This window comes from Eschscholzia californica, unplaced genomic scaffold (assembly GCF_041429995.1).
Source record: "Eschscholzia californica isolate CP2 unplaced genomic scaffold, dmEscCali1.0.p SCAF_4, whole genome shotgun sequence".
NCBI classification, from domain to species: domain Eukaryota; kingdom Viridiplantae; phylum Streptophyta; class Magnoliopsida; order Ranunculales; family Papaveraceae; genus Eschscholzia; species Eschscholzia californica.
In genome coordinates, this window is record NW_028238461.1 from 26,333,231 (window position 1) to 26,352,824 (window position 19,594).

Below are 19,594 nucleotides of genomic sequence, written 5' to 3' on the forward strand. Positions count from 1 at the left end.
GAATACAGGAATTTGCTTTCCACACCTAATGAACTTTAATTCTCTTAAATGAAGAAGAGTGGGAAGATGGAACACAAAATGCCTATCGTAAGCAGAGTCCATTAAATGATTCTCATCTGAATGTACTCCACGTGTAAGAGGAAAGCCAAGGGTTTCTATTCTTCTCGAAGAACCCTACCAGATATAAACCACTTGTAAGATCGAAGGGGATGAACAGAGAAGGAAGGCCGAGCGTCTAATTTTTCCTTAGAATCCGGCGCATGCGTGAGGGTTCTAATGAGTAGTCCGTCTCGGTATGTGGATTAGTTATGCCACGTGTTAATTACGCTATTAATTTCAAGACAGATGTAATGAAGAAAAGGGTTAAGGGTTACTTATCTGAATATGCCGGTTCTTCTTCCTTTGCTTCTTCCCGAGAATCGTCTTGATCTGTTTGTCTTTTCTCTGAGTAGATCTTAAATGATTTGGTTTTAACTGCTTCTCACGTTTTGATTATTCTTCTTTATGATCTCGTTTACCTAGGCTGATTGTAGTTGGTTTTTGTGTGTGTTGATCCGGGTGTTACATGAGCATTAATCGTGAATTATGAAAGTAAAAGCGTGGGTTTGATCTGGTTAGGGTTTCGATGAGTGGAGATTGGAAGATGGGTGAACTTTAGGTTTGCAGCAAAGGAGAGAGTGAGAATCGCCTGATGACGTTAGCTCAGACGTTGACAGGTTCATTTAAATATACACTTAAATGCACATCCATTTCAAAAAAAAAGTTTAAATGCTTAAGGTGGGGTTTGAACTCATAACCTTATGGTTAAGTTGATTTGTGACCCATGTTTTAACCATTACGCGCAAGCCTTCTTCATGTCATCAACACAAATTACCAATTGAAGCTAGGTTAATAAAAGAAAAGGAGAAATGGATATTCTTTAAATAGTTATCACAAAACAGTAATCATTAGGAATTTGATCACAAAGTATAACAATCAAGTTCAAAAGAAGAAGACAACCCCTAAAAATGAAATTATACTCTTGATTATAATTCATCATGAATGGATGTTTTCTAATTTCCAATTCGAATCCATACTCCTTTACTTGGAACACCACGATGAACAACAAACATAAGATAATAACCAGGTGGAGCAACCTTACCAGATGGTGGTATCATAGTTCCAACCCTATAAAACCCAGGCAACCCTGGTCTAACCTCAGTTATATCCAAAACTATAAGCCTTTGGTTCATTGAATACCCATGTGTTGTAAATGGTGGTGCATAAATTGTCACCTTTAAATCTGACTTATTTAACATTGCGAACTCCATTAACTTAATATCTACTACCAAATCTGATCCATAATTCAGAATATTCCCAAGAAAATCTCCATCAACTTCTGGTCTATGAATGTTTAGTAATGGATCTAAATATGGTGGCCAAAATTTTTCTACTCTAAGTTCAGTGGGATATTTTGTACCACCAAACTTATACACATTATGTGTGTTACTACCTGCGACTAAAATTTTTCCATCGGGGAGTAAAGCGGAAGTGGAATGGTACATTCGAGCTATAGTTGTTGGTGCTAGCTCGACGAATCGTTCGGTTTTAGGTGCCGTTGGTTTGTAAAGTGTAGGTCTGAAGTTAGGGTCTTCAGCAAATTCCCAACCAGCTACACCTTTCTTAGCACCATTTAGCATAATGATATCACCTGTTGGAAGGTTTAACATGTCTCCCATTACTCTTGGACTTGGCATTGTTTCCATTTGCCATGCTGCATCAGGTTTTGTTATTTCAATTCTTCCACAACTTGTTAATGCAGGTATGAAGTTTTTCTTCTCAGCCATTGCTGTTCCTTCAGGTTTTGCACCACCACATACTATCACTTCAGCTGGGATGTTTTCCCCATCTGCTTTGTGTAGTTCTATTGGAAGAAGTGCCGACATTCCCGATCCTGGGTAGTTCCGAGAACCGCCTTGCAAGTTTGGAAATTTCTTTAATACTTTTCTGGTATTAGGATTGAGAAGAATTGATTGACTATTAGCAAAAATGAATAGATTTCCATCTGTTGATAAATGGACGAATGGGTATAGATTGTTTTCGGCTGTATCAGAAGTTTCTCGAAGAAATGGTAGTTCGTATGAGCCGGTATTTGATTTTCCAGGGGCTGGAACGAATTCATAGTTAAACATCCTTCGACCTCCGACCACAATGAAACTCCCATCTGGAAGAATTTGCTGAGTTGAGTACCTGATTTATATATCAATAAGTCAGAAAGGTTAAAAGACTTGGTTATTGGGTTATATCAACATAATTTTGATAGATCTTACCATCTTTGGCCAGAAAGTGCAGTAGGGTACTCAGTCCAGTCACAGTTAGGACATGCCCTTAGGTATCTTACAGATTGCTTTCCATCATCCCACCCACCTGTGCTGACAAGGGTTCCGTCTGGTGCGAGCCCACCCGATGAGCACCATGTATCCGTTAAAATCTGCAACACAAATTATCAAGATTTATGAGTTTGAGATCTCAAGAAAAAAAATTGTTTTCACCCTATGTATGTGATAGTCCCACATCACTCACGAGAATGTCCGGAGCCCGAGCTATAGGTGAACGCTCAAGCTTAATAAGTGTCGAGGCCTCCGGGTATGAAACAAACCTCACACCACAGTAGGTGGTGGTGGCTAAGTGAGGACCAAAACGTACATGTGTGGGGTCCACCGTGTTGCAGCCTACTCTGATGGTCGGGCGAATCATGTGTCCACGCTAATATCGAGGCTTTTTGGGTGGGTTCGTGGAGCCTTCGTCAAGAACAAAACCCTGTACCTGTGGACTTGGGCCTGAGGTGTCTAAAATGAGAACAATGTCAAAAACAGCTAAGACTTGAACGTCACAACAGGGCATGGTCCTCGGTAGTAATCTTCTTTAAAAACCACCCTTAAGAGTACGGGTACACATATGGAAAACTATATGAATCATGAAAGTGAAAAAGAATCTTAGAATAATATAAGATGTATATATATATATATATTTATATGTATACGAGGTAAATGACCTTAAGAGGGCGGAGTTCGGCCGTATCAATGTCAAATTCAACAGCATGAGCAGTACAATCTTTTTTGCCTTTGCTCTTCGGAATTACACGACAGTTTCCCATTAACGGCACGGGAGAAGCACCGAAAACCGTTGAGTCGTACATTATAGCTTTGTTAGTAGGAAATAAGATAATGTGCATGGAGGAAACACCTGAAGTTGTGGCAACAAGTTCCCATGAACCTTTATATTCAGTCTCAAAATCATTGGATTTTTGAAAAGTTTCACCATCTACAAAAGGACCTGGTCCAAATAAACCCCTCAAAGGATCCAAACCAAAAGTACCAACTACAGGTAAAGGTAATTGGAAGATCATAGAAACCCCTAAAAGAAGAAAGGGGATAGAAATGGATGTAGAGGGTAACTCCATTATTAACAAAACTTCTATTGATGCTTAATTAGTTCTCATTTCCTGCAAAAAGCTTCAAATTCCCTTCCTTTGAACTTATTATCTTCTTCTTATTCTTTATAAATTCTATTTTAAGGCCTTCCATTCTTGTCTTTTCTTGTCTTGTTGTTTTCAACTCCTAAATTTGGAGTCTTTCTAATGGTTGTAAGAATGGGATTTTTTTGGAATAGAGTAGTTGGGAATGGTTATATCATAGCTTATATTCCAAAATAGCAAATGTTCAGTTTCATGTTGGAGGAAGGGGACTGGGGTCAAATTTTGCTGTTATTATGGCTTAAAAAATTAAAACACATTCTTTGGAAAAATTAATAACCTTACCCTTTCCATTCAAATTCTAATATAATTGTTAAAAGCTCAAGAATTTGAGATTGGGCTTTAAATCTAAATGTAGTGATGACTACACATGGTGGTATACTGGTACGGAGCATGGGTGACTTCAAAATACCATTTGTTCTACCCTCCACCACAATAATATAAAGGAGTATTTCCTTTTGAGCCCCCTATTTTGTCTTCAACTCTCTCTCAACCTCTTGTGTTTCATAAAATCAAAAGTGGTCTTTTTCCATTAAATAAAGGCCACGGCTTTGGGGAATAAAGAAAATTCTCCGAGAAATAAATTTTCGAGGGAATCCAGATTTTTTTGACCTTCAAACATTAAAAAAAAAAACAAAATTTATTTTCTCTCTCCTCTCTCTCTCTAATTTTTTTTTCTTCTCTCTCTCTCTCTAAAACAGATCTAGAGAGAGGGTTTGTTTTCACGAGCAGACCTTTGATGGCTAATGTCGAACCCTAAGGTCTTTTCTTATATGACCGTCGGTGGAAACCCAGCCGGCAGAATCGTAATGGAGTTATTCGCCGACGCCGTACCCAAAACCGCCGAGAATTTCAGAGCTCTCTGTACCAGTGAGAAAGGCAAAGGAAAGTCCAGCAAACCACTTCACTACAGAGGATCATCATTCCACAGAATGATTCCTAACTTTATGTGTCAAGGTGGAGATTTCACAGCCGGAAACGGAACCGGTGGGGAATCAATCTACGGAGCTAAGTTTGCTGATGAGAACTTCAAGCTAAAGCACACTGGTCCAGGAATTTTATCAATGGCGAACGCTGGACCAGGAACTAATGGATCTCAGTTTTTCATATGTACTGAGAAAACTTCATGGCTTGATGGGAAACACATTGTGTTTGGTCAAGTTGTTGAAGGGATGGATGTTGTTAGGGCAATTGAGAAGGTTGGATCTCACAGTGGAACTACCAAACAGAAGGTTGTTGTTGCTGATTGTGGTCAACTCTGATTTTCTTTTTATCAGATCCCCAATTCTCTCTCTAGATCTAATCTAGAGAGTGAGAAAATTAAAAAAAAGTTTAGAGAGAGAGAGGAAAGAGAAAAAAAGGTTTTTTTGTTTTTTATGTTGAAGGTCGCCGGCCGGAAAATTGACCGGTCGGCGACCTTCGTCGGAGAAGATGATGAGATGGCGTGAAGATGAGGTGGTAAAGAGAGGTGATGAGATGGAGGAGCCTTCTAAAATTTGCTTTATTTTGAACTCCCAAAATTAGAAGCCCCTTAGCAATAAAAAGAAGAGTTAATTCCTATTTGGCCCCCTACTTTGTGACCAGCTTCCTATTTGGCCCCCTTTTTTCTGTAAATTCAAATATGGCCCCCTTTTGTTAACACCGTCAGTTAAGTTTAGTGGTTAACTCTTCTGTTTCCATTATTGCTCTTGTAATAGAAGAGATTTTGGAAATTCAGATTTGGCCCCCTTTTGATATGGGTCAATTGAAAAAAAAATCAATCATTTTGGACAAAATTAGGGGGCCAAAATAGAATTCAATCTAAAAACACTTAAGATACCTCATCCTTCTCTCTCTTCCACATCATCAAAACCGGACACCTCATCATCTTCTCCGGTGAAGGTCGCCGGCCGGCCAATATTTCCGACGACCTTCAAACTCAAAAAAAAAAAAAACAAAAAAAAGAAAGAAATTTCTCTCTCTACTCTCTTCTTCTTCTCTCCTTTCTTTTCTCTCTCTTCTTTCTTCTCTCTCTTTCTTCTCTCTCTATCTATTCTCTCTCTCTATTTCTATCTATCTCCGGCGAAGGGGAGTTCCCCTTCGCCGGAGAGTCTGGTTTTCCAGACCTTCAAGGTCTGGAAACCAGACCGAGAAGGCCTGGAAACCAGACCGGGAAGGTCTGGTCGACCAGACCTTCAAGAGGTCTGGCGACCAGACCTCGTCTGGTTTCCAGATCTGGAAATCCAGATCCAGACGAGGTCTGGTCGCCAGACCTCTTGAAGGTCTGGTCCACCAGACCTTCCTGGTCTGGTTTCCAGGTCTGGTCCACCAGACCTTCCTGGTGTGGTTTCCAGGTCTGGTCGATCAGAGGAAGGTCTGGTTTCCAGGCCTGGTCGCCAGACCTGGAAAACCAGACGAGGTCTGGTCGCCAGACCTCTTGAAGGTCTGGTCGCCAGACCTCTTGAAGGTCTGGTCGACCAGACCTTCCCGGTCTGGAAAACCAGACCCTCTGGCGAAGGGGAACTCCCCTTCGTCGGAGATAGATAAAAATAGAGAGAGAGAATAGATAGAGAGAGAAGAAAGAGAGAGAAGAAAGAAGAGAGAGAAAAGAAAGGAGAGAAGAAGAAGAGAGTAGAGAGAGAAATTTTTTTTTTTTGTTTTTTTTTTTGAGTTTGAAGGTCGCCGGAAATATTGGCCGGCCGGCGACCTTCATCGGAGAAGATGATGAGGTGTCCGATTTTGATGATGTGGAAGACAGAGAGGGAAGGATGAGGTATCTTGTGTTTTTAGATTGAATTCTATTTTGGCCCCCTAATTTTGTCCAAAATGATTGATTTTTTTTTCAATTGACCCATATCAAAAGGGGGCCAAATCTGAATTTCCAAAATCTCTTTTATTACAAGGGCAATAATGGAAACAGAAGAGTTAACCACTAAACTTAACTGACGGTGTTAACAAAAGGGGGCCATATTTGAATTTACAGAAAAAAGGGGCCAAATAGGAAGCTGGTCACAAAGTAGGGGGCCAAATAGGAATTAACTCTAAAAAGAAACATAAAAGTCAATCTTATTTGACTAATTTTAAGAAAAGTCTTTATTCTCCGAAGAATTTTGTTTATTCCCCAAAGCCGCGCCCTAAATAAAATCATGCACTGATGATTAGTTACTTTGATTATTTACTGAACATGTCCTTCTTTAATTAAATTTTTTAATCTATGAATGGGGTTTGATTATTTTCTTTTAACGTAAAAGCATCTCCAATGGGAGACTCAAACTCTAAAACTTAGAGTGCCGCTTAAGATTTGTAGAGATTTTGTTAAAAAACCTTCTCCAATGGGATACTCAAATAGACACTCAATAATGATGTGGAACATTTATTAATATAGAGTCTCAATGAGACACTAAGTATCACTATAAACTTGTGACCGATAGAAACCCTTGTTTTTAAACTACTTTTTATCTATTGATCTGAAGAGTGACATGTACATTAAGTAGAGGTATTCTACAGATCTCCATTGGAGACAAAAATTTTTTTTTAAGTGTTTCTATATTAACACCTAGAGCATCTCCAATGGGACACTTAAATTCTAACACTGGGTGCCACTTAGGATTTTTTTAGAGATTTTGTTAAAAAACCTTCTCCAATGGAACACTCTATTTGACAATCTATGATGTTGTGAGAGCATTTATTATAGAGACACTCAAGAGAGACACTCTAAAACTAGAGTGTCTCTTTGAGACTCTCTTAGTCTGACTTTAAAATTTAAACCAGTAGAAACTTTTTTTTTTCAACTACTTTTTCCCTATTCAATTTAAGAGTGACATGTGTATTAGGTATAGAGATTTTAGAGATCTCCATTGGAGACCAAAAAAAGTTTAGAGGGTCTCTATATTTACACTTCGGAAAAAGAATCTTAATTTGACACTTGACAACTAAACTTTAGAGTTTTTGTTAGAGTGTCCCATTGGAGATGCTCTTAGGAAAGAGAATTTTCATTGACACTTGTAACAAGACTTTTAGAGTGTTTGTTAAAGTGTCCTATTTGAGATGCTCTAATGGAGGAGAAAGGGAATATATCTCTCTCCCCCCTTTCCAGTAAATTAGGCTGAAAGAAACGAGGGATTCTCTCTCTTGCCTCGGGATGTCTACTGGGGAACAAAGTGAGAAAATTAATATTCTTTGCACTCCCCCATAAATAAGAGATGAAAAAGATAAATCTCCATCTTTATAATTGATAAAGTATTCACTTTGTGTAACTCTTTAAGACCACATTACACGTTTTCGAAGTAAAACCATTACAATATTGATTGTATAAAACAAGTTGAAGAGTGCTGACTGGGACAAACATAGAGATAAATTTAACCGTCCGTTCCTGATAAGCACTAATGATAATTTTCACATGAAGATGACCAAATAAATCAAAAATATTTGATGGTGTTCATCTTATGCGCGCGCCATTGATTTGTCATGGTTAGATTGCACAATTGCAACATTTACGAGATGGAGATTTCGAGAGAGAGGGCCTTGATTTGTTAGAGCAATTGAAACCAGTCATGTCAGGAACATCTTAATTGAGAATAAGAATAAGTCACACTTGTTTTATGAATGGAAAAGTCCACTTCCATCCCATCCCACTCCAATCTCGGCCTCTCAAGTTGTAGGCGAGCTATTCCTTAAGAGAAAATGAGTTATCCTCAACTCCTTTCATGTTTGCTTCAAGCTCGTCATCTCCAGTGAAGGTAGGCACTTACAAGTGTCTTTCGTGCAACTTGATTGTGGACAATTAGCTAAAAAAGGGGACCATCGAGGGAGGAAGATCTTCAGCGTTTATCCCTTCCAACTAAATGATCGCATTGTCATCTTAAATGAAGGACACCTCCTTTAAACGAGCCATGAGACTACATTATCGACAAGCAAATGAATTGGTCAATGAAAATATGCTATGGGAATGAGTCGAGCTCCTGGCCTCACAGGTACTTGAACACCCTATTGGGTGCTGAGTGGGTGATCCTACTGACCTTAAATTTTCTTCTAATCACCATGCAGGTTCTGGTCGGAACTAGTTCTCTTGGATTAGCATCCCCGCACGTTAGGGTGCAGTTTGCTCTTTTCCATTCGCATGTATATATGCGAGATGTGTCCATTTAAGCAACTCTCGAACTACCACTAATCTGAGAGTGATGAAATCTCTTGTAGTGGGTGCTGATGTCAAAATTTGTCACTCCTGGAATCAGTCAGAACCGTGTGATCGTGATGTTTGATCCAGTTCGATTGATGAATCTGTTCCTGCTCCTGAAAACCTAGGGGGAAGACCTGCAAGGAGCTCGGAAACCTCTCCGACGCTCAAGACAGTCAGATTGCCCTTATAGTTAAAAGATTAAATATTGATTGAACCTTTCGGATACATACCTTCTTCGAGGTGATTTGATGCCTTTTTATAGGGTGCTTTGAACTAACTGTTGATAGACGGTGATGATGAAGCGGTTGAGATCCACAGTTTATGATTGAGACTACTCTTCGATGGTTAAGAGATTTAGAGTTTCCTTTTAGGTTTATCTCGTATCTTAGATATTTCGGAGTAACTATATTTCCGGATCCTCGATAGATATCTTTCCAAATTTAGGAGATGTTTTCTCTTACAGAGACTCTGGACGCCAAAGTTAGGCAAAATACTTAAGATCTTCACAGACTGAGAATCTTTGATAAGATTCGGGATTTAGTCGGTAAAATACGGTAAAAATAAAATTATTCTATTATGCAACGGAAAAAAGATGTTTAGCATGTTCTATAAACATAAACCAATAAAAAAGATAATATTAGATCATACCTGAGAGTTCTGGATTGAATAAATAAGAAATAGAACCAATCCGCAGCCTCTCTGATTTATGCTTAATCTGTACTGCATTAGTATTTCGGCTATAACTCTCTAGATATAACTCCAAATGGTCTAAAACTTTCAGGGTCGACTTGAAATCCTATTATGAAAAACTTTGTCAGAAATATCCCTAGGCCAATTCGGTTTCTAAGGTGCTCAAATCTGCACGTTTCTATTACGAAGTAAAACTGCAGTTTTTCAAGTCCGAATTCTAGTAGGGTTTCTACTAGAAGATAATGCTTCCCCTTAGTTTCTTAATCTTAATGAACTCCTCCAATTATGATGCTAGACCTAAGTGGAGTAGTCAATCTGAAAGAGTATAAGCAGAAGAGGAAGGAACTGAAAGGAGATTCTAATCTATTTTGGAGAATGAGAATGTGTGTATATTTAGAGAATGGAGAGGGGGGTTTATATAGGCCAGGGGAGTTGGTTTTGGCGCCTAGGGTTTTACCCCTAGGTGTGCTGCCTCCCCCATGTGGGCCCCACCTCCATTGCTTTCTCTAAACCCTAATCCTTATCTTCAGTTTTATCTCTTCTTCTTTCTTGAAATACCCTTAATGTGCATCAATGGTTTAGAGCTTTAAGATTAGGATCCAAATCCTATCATTGAACCGGCCAAGTGGGTCCCTTAAACCACAAGACTTATCTACGTCCACCATAGGATATCGTCCTGACTCTCGTTTCAATAAATAAAGCTAAAACCCTTCGTTCCATCGGACATTAAGTACATTGCATGTTGAGCATCCGTGAATGTCTATCCAGAAATTATTTGTCACCACGGAGGATCATTTACATCATGTTAGTCCATTAGTAACCAACATATAATTACTTAGATCTTATCTCATGAAGAGACACATGCGTTTTCACGCCTCGGGGTTGATCACTTAAGTTTATGCTGCCTAAGGGACACTCCCGTAGTCCATACTAGACTATAATAGCTCTGTCAATATTCATCTAGTGACAATGTACTCATATCTGGAATCGATGTAATGAACCATACGTCTATGTGACCATTTATGACGTATTTCATTACGGTGATCCTGTTCGACCCACCTAAGTATGCCAACACCACATACCAGAGACTCCCACTCCGATGGCTGCTATAAGCCACTCCTTTTGTATCGGAGTATGTGATGCTACAGTTTCCATATCGACAATTCCCAAAGTCGATAAAACTACGAACTGATTTATATCGATGTCCTAGCAAGAAGTATTCCATCTCCCTCGTATCAATCCTAGATACTGATGAGCCTAGAAGGTTACCCTAAAAGCTCACCACCTGCAAGTATACGGGCATCATATAATAGTTCTGGTAAGACCGGTTCGTTCCTCAGAGACTATGTCAATCCATAGATGTAAGCCACTAATCAAATGTATCTTGATTGAATATTATGGTTGAAGCCTCTGACATCTTATAACTTTCGCAGTGGTCAGAAAACCCCCTCAGTATTGCAAAATACCAGAACGACAAGGAGGTGAGAATCTTACTGATTTTAGTTCTAGGAAGATTGTGTAACCACTAGCATATAAAATAACACAAACTTAGGTACTTTTATGCCTATTCTAACTAGATTAGATTAGCAATCTATCCAAATTTAACCCGTCTTGTAGATGTAATTCATATAGACATAATGAATCCCTCTTCCACAAGATTAACTAACTCGTTCAAAAATAAAAATTGAGCGTTAGAGGAGTTAGTTATTTTCTTTCATTCAGATTTAAAATAAGTCTGACGGAGATGAGTACAAATAACTCAGCTTGATCTTTTTGGTTTATCAGATTAGGCGAGTCAGGTATTGAACAAAAAAAGTCAGCTTTCTTTGAGTTCCTTTACATTTAATTCTTTACATTTAATTTAGTTTCTAACACAGAAGTTTCTCTTCTAGAAAGAGAAACTAATTCCAACTCTAATTAGCATCAAATTCTAGAAAGAGAAAGAAAGAGACTCCGAGAGAAGGAAAGAGAGGGAGAGAGAAGGACTTCCAAATAACTGAGCTAGCTTCATATCCATAAAAAGATTAATAATCTTCTTATAAAGTTCAAGATTATCACTAATACCAGAATCAAGTAAAGCAAGCCATCCACAAATGGCTACAGTTCACTGCTAAAGAGAAGAAGGCAAAGCTTCACTATTAATCAAAACATAAATTGTGAGTTAAAAATAGGTTGGGTTAGGCCAGGGTAAAATAGTATTTTCTCATCTACTTGGGGGTAAAATAGTATTTTTCATCTCTAAAATGCTTTTGAACGGTTATATTTAACTATTTTTTTGAAAAAGGGCGTCCAAAATGCAACTCTAGAAAAGGGGAGTCAAAACAACAAGTGAATTATACGAAGGGGGGTCCAAACAGCAAATCTCCCTTTCAATAAAGAAATCTAAAACACTTCGTTCCATCGGACATTAAGTACATTGCATGTTGAGCATCCATAAATGTCTCTCCGAAAATTGTTTGTCACCACGGAGGATCATTTACATCTTGTTAGTCTATTAGTGACCAACATATAACTACTTAGATCTTATCTCATGAAGAGATACATGCGTTTTCACACCCCGGGGTTGATCACTTAAGTTAATGCTGCCTAAGGGGACACTCCCACAATCTATACTAGACTATAATAGCTCTGTCACTATTCGCCTAATGATAGTGTACTCATATCTGGAATCGATGTAATCAACCATACGTCTATGTGACCATTTATGACGTATTTCATTATGGTGATCTTGTTCGACCCACCTAAGTGTGCCAACACCACATACTAGAGACTCCCACTCCAATGGCTGAGATAAGCCACTCTTTTTGTATTGGAGTATGTGATGCTACTGTTTCCATACCGACGATTCCCAAATTCGATAAAACTGCGAACTGATATCAATGTCCTATCAAGAAGTATTACATCTCCCTCATATCAATATTCCTAGGTACCGATGAATACTATGGACTTTGATAATGAATACATATAACCTGCAAACACTATGTGAAACATACAAATGCAAATACTAAATGCTCATAAGTCTCATGAATATGTATAAGTTGATATTAAATTTCAGAATTCTAAATGTCTTATCACAAATTTGCTTTCATTAAGAAGATCGTGTCGACCTTCTGATTCTGGGCTTAAGTGGCAAACCATTTCAGGCTCAGTGGTCCTATCGACTTGACAAGGATTGACCCGTTGGGATTTTTGTCTCTTCTTGAGTTATTGACGTTAGTCAATTGATTATCTTTTTTTATATCATTAGTGTGGTCGTGATCTATATAAAATTTGAAACACTTCATAATGTCTCACTTGTCTCAGGGTATCTTTATCTTTCATGCCCACTTCACTATGTTCCCATTATTTTCTTAACTTTTATCACCTCCTCTGGTTTCATATACAATGATGTTATCCTCCGGAACCCTAGTGCGGATGGGTTCAGGTGGTTTTTTGTTGAACGATCTTGTGGATGGTATTGAGGTGTCCTGTTATCTCGTGTATACGATCTTGTGTATGGTCGTCGCCCTTCTAGGCTCTGGTCTCGACCAGGGGGCATAACCTGCAAGGAATTCGGAAACCTCTCCGACGCTCAAGACAGCCAAATTTCTCTTGTAGTTAAATAATTGATTATTAAGTTAACCTGAGTTATGGAGTTGTGACTTACTCGATGTGCATCTACTTTGAGATGATTTGATTACCTTTTATAGACTTCTTTCACCAACTGCAAGGAGGTGATGATGATGAGGCGGGTGGCATCCACCGTGTTTGATTGGGACTGCTATTTCTTAGTATGAAGATATCAGGAATACTCTTTGATATTATCCCGTACCATTGATATTCAGGAGTTACCTTGTTCAGAGATACTTGATAGCATATATTTATGAGTTCATAGATTCTTTAAGAGCAGTTTCCTCATTTGAAAGACTCTTGAAGCCCAAGTCTAATAAACACTTAAGATCCTCACTAACTGGGATCTTTAATAGGATTTCTTGATTAAGTCGCTAAGCATTAGGCATGCTTCTACCTAAGGTATCCACCTCACTTATGCGAACCCTCTAGTCTTTTCTTAAATTCCATGGTAGGCCTGATTGTTTTTTAGTCAGGGCAGGGCTTAGGTGCCTAAGACGATAGTACCGACCACCAAGTTCTATGTTTTAGTGGCAGACCTTCTTCGAGTTTAACCTCCTTGTTGACTTGATACGGTTGACTCGTTGAGCGGCTGACCTATACGAGTGAGTTGTGGGTCGTTGGATATCTCGTCGCCTAAATGAGCTTATTATTGTTATTATTGTTGAGGTTTGGTCGTCGATAAACTCGCATTCAAGATGGGTCACCCCTCGTCTCTTTCAGCAATTTTTAAAGGCCATATAGATCGTGGTTGTGGTGGTGTGCACCACCTCATGGTTTGGCCCCCCCAATTCATGGAGTTTTAGAGGAGCTTCGCCCATTTGGCTCAGATACGAGATTTTGCCCATAGAAATGTAAATGGTGAACATATTTCTTTCTTCCACAAGACAAGCTGAAAAAAGAATTATCCAAAATGTAATTTTTAAGTTTATCTTTTGTCAAATGAAAAGGATAAAATTCATGACATAATTCGTTTTTCACAATGCAAATTGGAAAATGCACAAGTCAAAATGTAATTTATTCGTTAATCGTTTGTCAAATGCAAAAGCGAAACTCAAAACATAATATTTTCCCCATAAGGCAAATTGGAAAATGAAGAAGTCATAATGTTACCGTCTGTTAAAGTGTTCCTACATGCAAAGGGTAAAATGCAGTTAATATTTTTTTCCCCACGAACAATAAAAGAATGCGTAAGCAATTATTGTTTATCTATTAATATTTTGATAAATGCAAAGAATATAATGCATAATATATTTTTCTTTAGCCAAGAAAAAAATGCATAAGCTAAATGTTATTTGTCAATTTCTTGTTTTATCAAATGCAATGGGTAAAGTGAAGAACATATTTTTTTTTTCTGCCAGGCAAACTGATAGAGAAAGATATTCTTTATATTTAATATTAGGAGATCCTATATTTTGGAAGATATTCTATAGTTATTTAATATTAGGAGATGCTATATTTTGGAAGATATTCTATAGTAATTTAATATTAAGAGTTTCCATATTTTAGAGTTTCTAAGTAATTTAGGAGTTTCTATATTTCTAAATATTGAGTCCTATTCGGAGTCTAAATTGTTTGGTTGTAGCCTATATATATGGCTGGGTTTTTAGTAGTTAGGGGCTATGAATATGAATATTTGAAGTTATTAATAAATTTTTCTATTAGTATTACGTTTATCTTTGGCTGGCCTGGAGAAGGACTTAGGTTCTTATCAATTGGTATCCAGACTAGACGCTCCTATCTTTCGCTTTCGCATTACTTTTATCTTCGTTAGAGAACCTCGTTTATGGTACAAACTCGAAAAGAAAAAAAAAAGAATGGAAAAGCAATTAGATAAATTGGCGGAGAAGATGACTGAGATGACGGTAAATCAATCATTATTGAATGAAAAGATTGATCGATTGGTCGACAATAGAAAGATTGCGTCTCAAAGTGGTTATCGTTTTAAAGGTGAAAGGTTATATTTTACACGGTTTAACGGATCAGATGTGGAAGGATGGATTTTTCAAGCTGAACAATATTTTGAGTTCTATAACACTGCACAAAACCAAAAGATGCAGTTTGCAATCAGTTACTTGGATGGAAAAACATTACAATGGTGTCGATGGGCTAAAAGAGGTAACTATTTTCGTACATGGGAATAGTTTGTCAAAGCGGTTGTAGGCCGCTTCGGGAGAACGACGTATGGAAGAGGCAGGGGTGCACTAGCCAAATTATGACAAACAGGATTCTACTATGAATGTCAAGAAGCGTTTGAGTGTCTTCCCAACACGGTTAAGGAGCCCAAGAAAAGTAAGGAGAAGACAGAGAGAAAAATGGCCAAAGGAGAGGAGGAGAAAGCTCACAGAGAGAACACAAAAATCTCAGAGGAAGACGACATCGATGTCATCTTGATGAATATTACAAAAAGAAGAATCTAAAAAGAAGGAAATTCACAATGAAGATAATGTTCCTAGACCTTTTCCTCGATCAAACTGTTCGATGAACATCAGTCCACTGAAGGAAACAAAATTGATCATATATGGAGGATATTCCAAACAAGTAGCATCAAATAAGAGTAGCTGCTCTGAAAAGGGAAGTTCTACAATAAAAAGGGTGTCTCTGAAGTTATCTCCAAGGTACTATGATCCATATAAAATACTGGAAAGAATCGGTTCAGTAGGGTATCGTTTGGAATTGCTAAAGGGAACTAAAATTCATCTTGTTTTTCATGTTCCTGTTTTGAAGAAGGCACTTATCCTCAATATTGCGATTGATGATGAAATACCAATTGTCGAAGATGAGGGTGACCCGATGTTAACTATGATCAAGAACATCCTTGAGGGCAAGGATGCTGTCAAGAAAGGAGGAATGATAGAGAAAGATATTCTCTATATTTAATATTAGGGGATTCTATATTTTGGAAGATATTCTAGAGTTATTTAATATTAGGAGTTTCTATATTTTGGAAGATATTCAATAGTTCACTAATACTAGGAGTTTCCATATTTTAGAGTTTCTAAGTAATTTAAGAGTTTCTATATTTCTAAATATAGAGTCCTAGTTGGAGTTTAAATTGTTTGGTTGTAGCCTATATATATAGCTAAATTCTTAGTAGTTATGGGATATGAATATGAAAATTGAAGTTATTAATAAAGTTTTCTATTAGCATTACGTTTATCTTTGGCTGGCCTAGAGAAGGACTTGGGTTCTTATCACAAACTGGAAAATGCCTAAACTTAACTGTTGTTTGTTTCTCAATGTGCTTGTCAAATACCAATGGTAAAATTCAGAATATTCTACAAGGTAAAGTAGAAATGCATGAGAGGCAATGTGTTTGTCGAGTAAAGTTATTGTCTACCACAAAGGTTATATGTAGAAGATATTTCTTTTCCACAAGGCAGATTGAAAAATGCCTCCTAAATGTTAGTTGTCCTCTAATGTGTTTGTCAAATGGAAATAGTAAAATCTACAACATTTTCTTCCACAAGAAAATTTGGAAAATGTCTAAGGGAGAACTTTTTTGGACCATTAGCATGTTTGTAAAATGCAATATGTCAAATGCAAAACATATTGCTTTTTCCACAAGGCGAATTAAAAAAAAACAAATGTCTAAGCCAACATGTTAGTTGTGTGTTAGTGTGTTTTTCATATGTCAAGATTAGAATCTACAAAATATTTCTTTTTCACGAGGCAAGTTGAAAAATGTCCTAAGCTAGAAAAATACTAATCTCTCAAATCGTTTTACAAATGCGAAGGGTAAAATGTAAACATATTTATTTTTCCATAAGGCGAGTCAAAATATGTGTGAAGAGACTAATGATCTCTCAATACTAAAAGAACTAATTAGCAGTGAGAAGATGATGAATTGATATGAAAACCAGAGAACAAAAAGATGAATTGATGATTACAAGTGAACCTTTTGTTTATTTCTCTGTATATATTACAATGGGTATATAGTATTATATATAGGCATATGTAGATATACATGGAAATGGTAGGATATACATAAAATGGTAACTTACATGAAATGGTAACTTATTATACATATAATCATAACTAATATGGTAAGTCTAAGTCACCAAGGATTTGGCTGAATCATTATCTGTTCGTGATCTCCTGTCCGAGTCTAGCCGAGTTGGATGGGTTTGGTAATCGTCTCTCTTGGTGTCCTTAATACTCCCCCTCAAGTTGGAGCAGAAATTGAGATGATGCCTAACTTGCCAATAGTCTTCTGGAAAATGTCGCCACCTAGTGGTTTGGTGAAGATGTCGGCAAGTTGATCGGTTGTTGGTGTAAAACGGGTAGCAATTGTGTTGTCTTTAATTTTTTTACGAACGAAATGACAGTTTCAATATGCTTGGTTCGTTCATGAAAAACTGGATTGTCCGCGATGTTGAGTGCCGCGCGATTGTCACAATAGACGGACATTGGTGATGAATGAGTAATGCCGAAATCCATAAGGAGGGATTTAATCCATTGGAGTTCACAAGTAAGATTAGCGAGTGCTCGATATTCAACTTCAGCTGAAGACTTTACAACTGTGGGTTGTTTCTTTGATTTCCATGACAAAGGGCTTGTCCCTAGCATAGTAAAGTATCCTGTAGTGGAACGTTGAGTCGTGGGACAACCTGCCAGTCAGAGTCACAATAGCCAGTGACGTGGAGGGAGCTATTGGCCGAAAGGAATATGCCATGATTAATAGAACCTTTGAGATAACGAAGGACACGATGTGCCGCTTCAAGCTGAATGTTAGTAGGATTTTGAAGAAACTGATTAAGATTATTAACTGCATAACTAATGTCAGGATGAGTGACGGTAAGGTAGAGTAATCGTCCAATTAGATGACGATAGACAGAGGGATCAAAAAGACAATCACCATCTAAAGGACTAAGACGGAGTTTTTGTTCCATCGGAAAGGCAAAGGGCCGTGATGCAGTGAGACCTGAATCTGCGAGAATAACGAGAGCGTATTTTCTTTGACATAGGAAGATACCCTTTGAAGATCGGGAAACTTCAATGCCGAGAAAGTATTGTAGACGTCCGGGATCTTTTAGAGAAAATGTTTGGTCGAGAAAAATTTTGAGATTGGAAATTGCCGATCATTATTTCCAGTAATTATGATGTCATACACATATACCAGAACATAAAGAGATGTGGATGAAGTGGTGAAAGAAAAAAGAGAGTAGTTAGAGAGTGATTGAGTGAAACCCTTTTTGAGGAGAACTGAGGAGAATTTCGAGAACCATTGACGAGAAGCCTGTTTGATGCCATAGAGAGACTTGTGTAAATGACAAACTTTGGACTCCCCCTGTTTGGAAAACCAGGTGGTAGTTTCATGAAGACTTCTTCATTGAGATCTCCTTGGAGAAATGCATTGTTGACGTCAAGTTGGTGATGTGCCGCTTTAAGGTGAATGTTAGTAGGATTTTGAAGAAACTGACTAAGATTATTAACTGCATAGCTAATGTCAGGACGAGTGACGGTAAGGTAGAGTAATCGTCCAATTAGACGACGATAGACAGAGGGATCAGAAAGACAATCACCATCTGAAGGACTAGACGTAGTTTTTGTTCCATCAGAAAGGCAAAGGGCCGTGACGCAGTGAGACCTGAATCTGCGAGAATATCGAGAGCGTATTTTCTTTGACATAGGAAGATACCCTTTGAAGATCGGGAAACTTCAATGCCGAGAAAGTATTGTAGACGTCCGAGATCTTTTAGAGAAAATGTTTGGTCGAGAAAAATTTTGAGATTGGAAATTGCCGATCATTATTTCCAGTAATTATGATGTCATACACATATACCAGAACATAAAGAGATGTGGATGAAGTGGTGAAAGAAAAAAGAGAGTAGTCAGAGAGCTATTGAGTGAAACCCTTTTTTAGGAGAACATAGGAGAATTTCGAGAACCATTGACGAGAAGCCTGTTTGATGCCATAGAGAGACTTGTGTAAATGACAAACTTTGGACTCCCCCTGTTTGGAAAAACCAGGTAGTAGTTTCATGAAGACTTCTTCATTGAGATCTCCTTGGAGAAATGCATTGTTGACGTCAAGTTGGTGAAGTGACCAACCTTTGATTGCGACAATGGAGAGAAGGATACGGACAGTGACCAACTTGGCTACCGGAGCGAATGTGTCATGATAGTCCAGGCCTTCTATTTGAGTATAACCCTTGGCGACAAGACGGGCTTTATAACGTTCAACCGATCCTTCAGAGCGAAATTTGATCTTATAGACCCATTTGCAACTAATGGGACGTTTGCCAGAAGGTAAATCGACGATGGACCAAGTTTTATTTGATTCTAGTGCCAAAATTTCTTTTGACATAGCATTTCACCATTCTGGGGACTTCATAGCTTGTGAATAAGAAGTGAGTTCCTCGGTTGAAATAACAGAGGCAAGGAATAATTGATGATGCTTTGAGAATACATCAAGGGATATGTAATTGGCCATAGGATAAGGAATGGAGGGGTTAGTAGACGATTGACAAATGTAGTCCAATAAATGCGTTGGTGGGCGTCTTGAACGTTGAGGCCGGTGTGTATCCGTCTGTGGTGAGTCAGAAGATGGAACCGGTTGAGTGGGTAAACCTGCTAACGAGGTGTCGGAATTGTTAGGAGACGTGATGCTGGAAGGGACT

The 19,594-nt window shown here is 38.1% G+C and overlaps 2 protein-coding genes across 2 annotated transcripts; one reads left to right on the forward strand and one right to left on the reverse strand.

The window, feature by feature from the left end:
- Positions 1 to 888: 888 nt before the first annotated feature.
- Positions 889 to 3,580, reverse strand: LOC147543906 (aldehyde oxidase GLOX1-like). The gene is made up of 3 exons (XM_086637265.1): positions 3,035 to 3,580; positions 2,310 to 2,470; positions 889 to 2,229 (listed from the first exon to the last, which is right to left on the reverse strand). The coding sequence occupies exons 1-3, from the start codon at positions 3,440 to 3,442 to the stop codon at positions 1,053 to 1,055; spliced, it is 1,746 nt and encodes a 581-aa protein (XP_086493391.1). The 5' UTR covers positions 3,443 to 3,580; the 3' UTR covers positions 889 to 1,052.
- A 680-nt stretch (positions 3,581 to 4,260) lies between these two features.
- Positions 4,261 to 4,803, forward strand: LOC147543907 (peptidyl-prolyl cis-trans isomerase 2-like). The gene has a single exon (XM_086637267.1). It carries the CDS (start codon positions 4,261 to 4,263, stop codon positions 4,774 to 4,776), a length of 516 nt encoding a protein of 171 aa, XP_086493393.1. The 3' UTR covers positions 4,777 to 4,803.
- Positions 4,804 to 19,594: the final 14,791 nt, after the last annotated feature.

Bases quoted from the DNA above. Each gene is read 5' to 3' on its own strand.
- LOC147543906 (XM_086637265.1), bottom strand. From the start codon at position 3,442: ATGGAGTTACCCTCTACATCCATTTCTATCCCCTTTCTTCTTTTAGGG. The intron at 2,471-3,034 runs GTCATTTACCTC...TTTGTGTTGCAG, and splicing joins CCGAACTCCGCCCTCTTAAG to ATTTTAACGGATACATGGTG. The intron at 2,230-2,309 runs GTAAGATCTATC...TATATAAATCAG, and splicing joins GCACTTTCTGGCCAAAGATG to GTACTCAACTCAGCAAATTC.
- LOC147543907 (XM_086637267.1), top strand. From the start codon at position 4,261: ATGTCGAACCCTAAGGTCTTTTCTTATATGACCGTCGGTGGAAACCCA.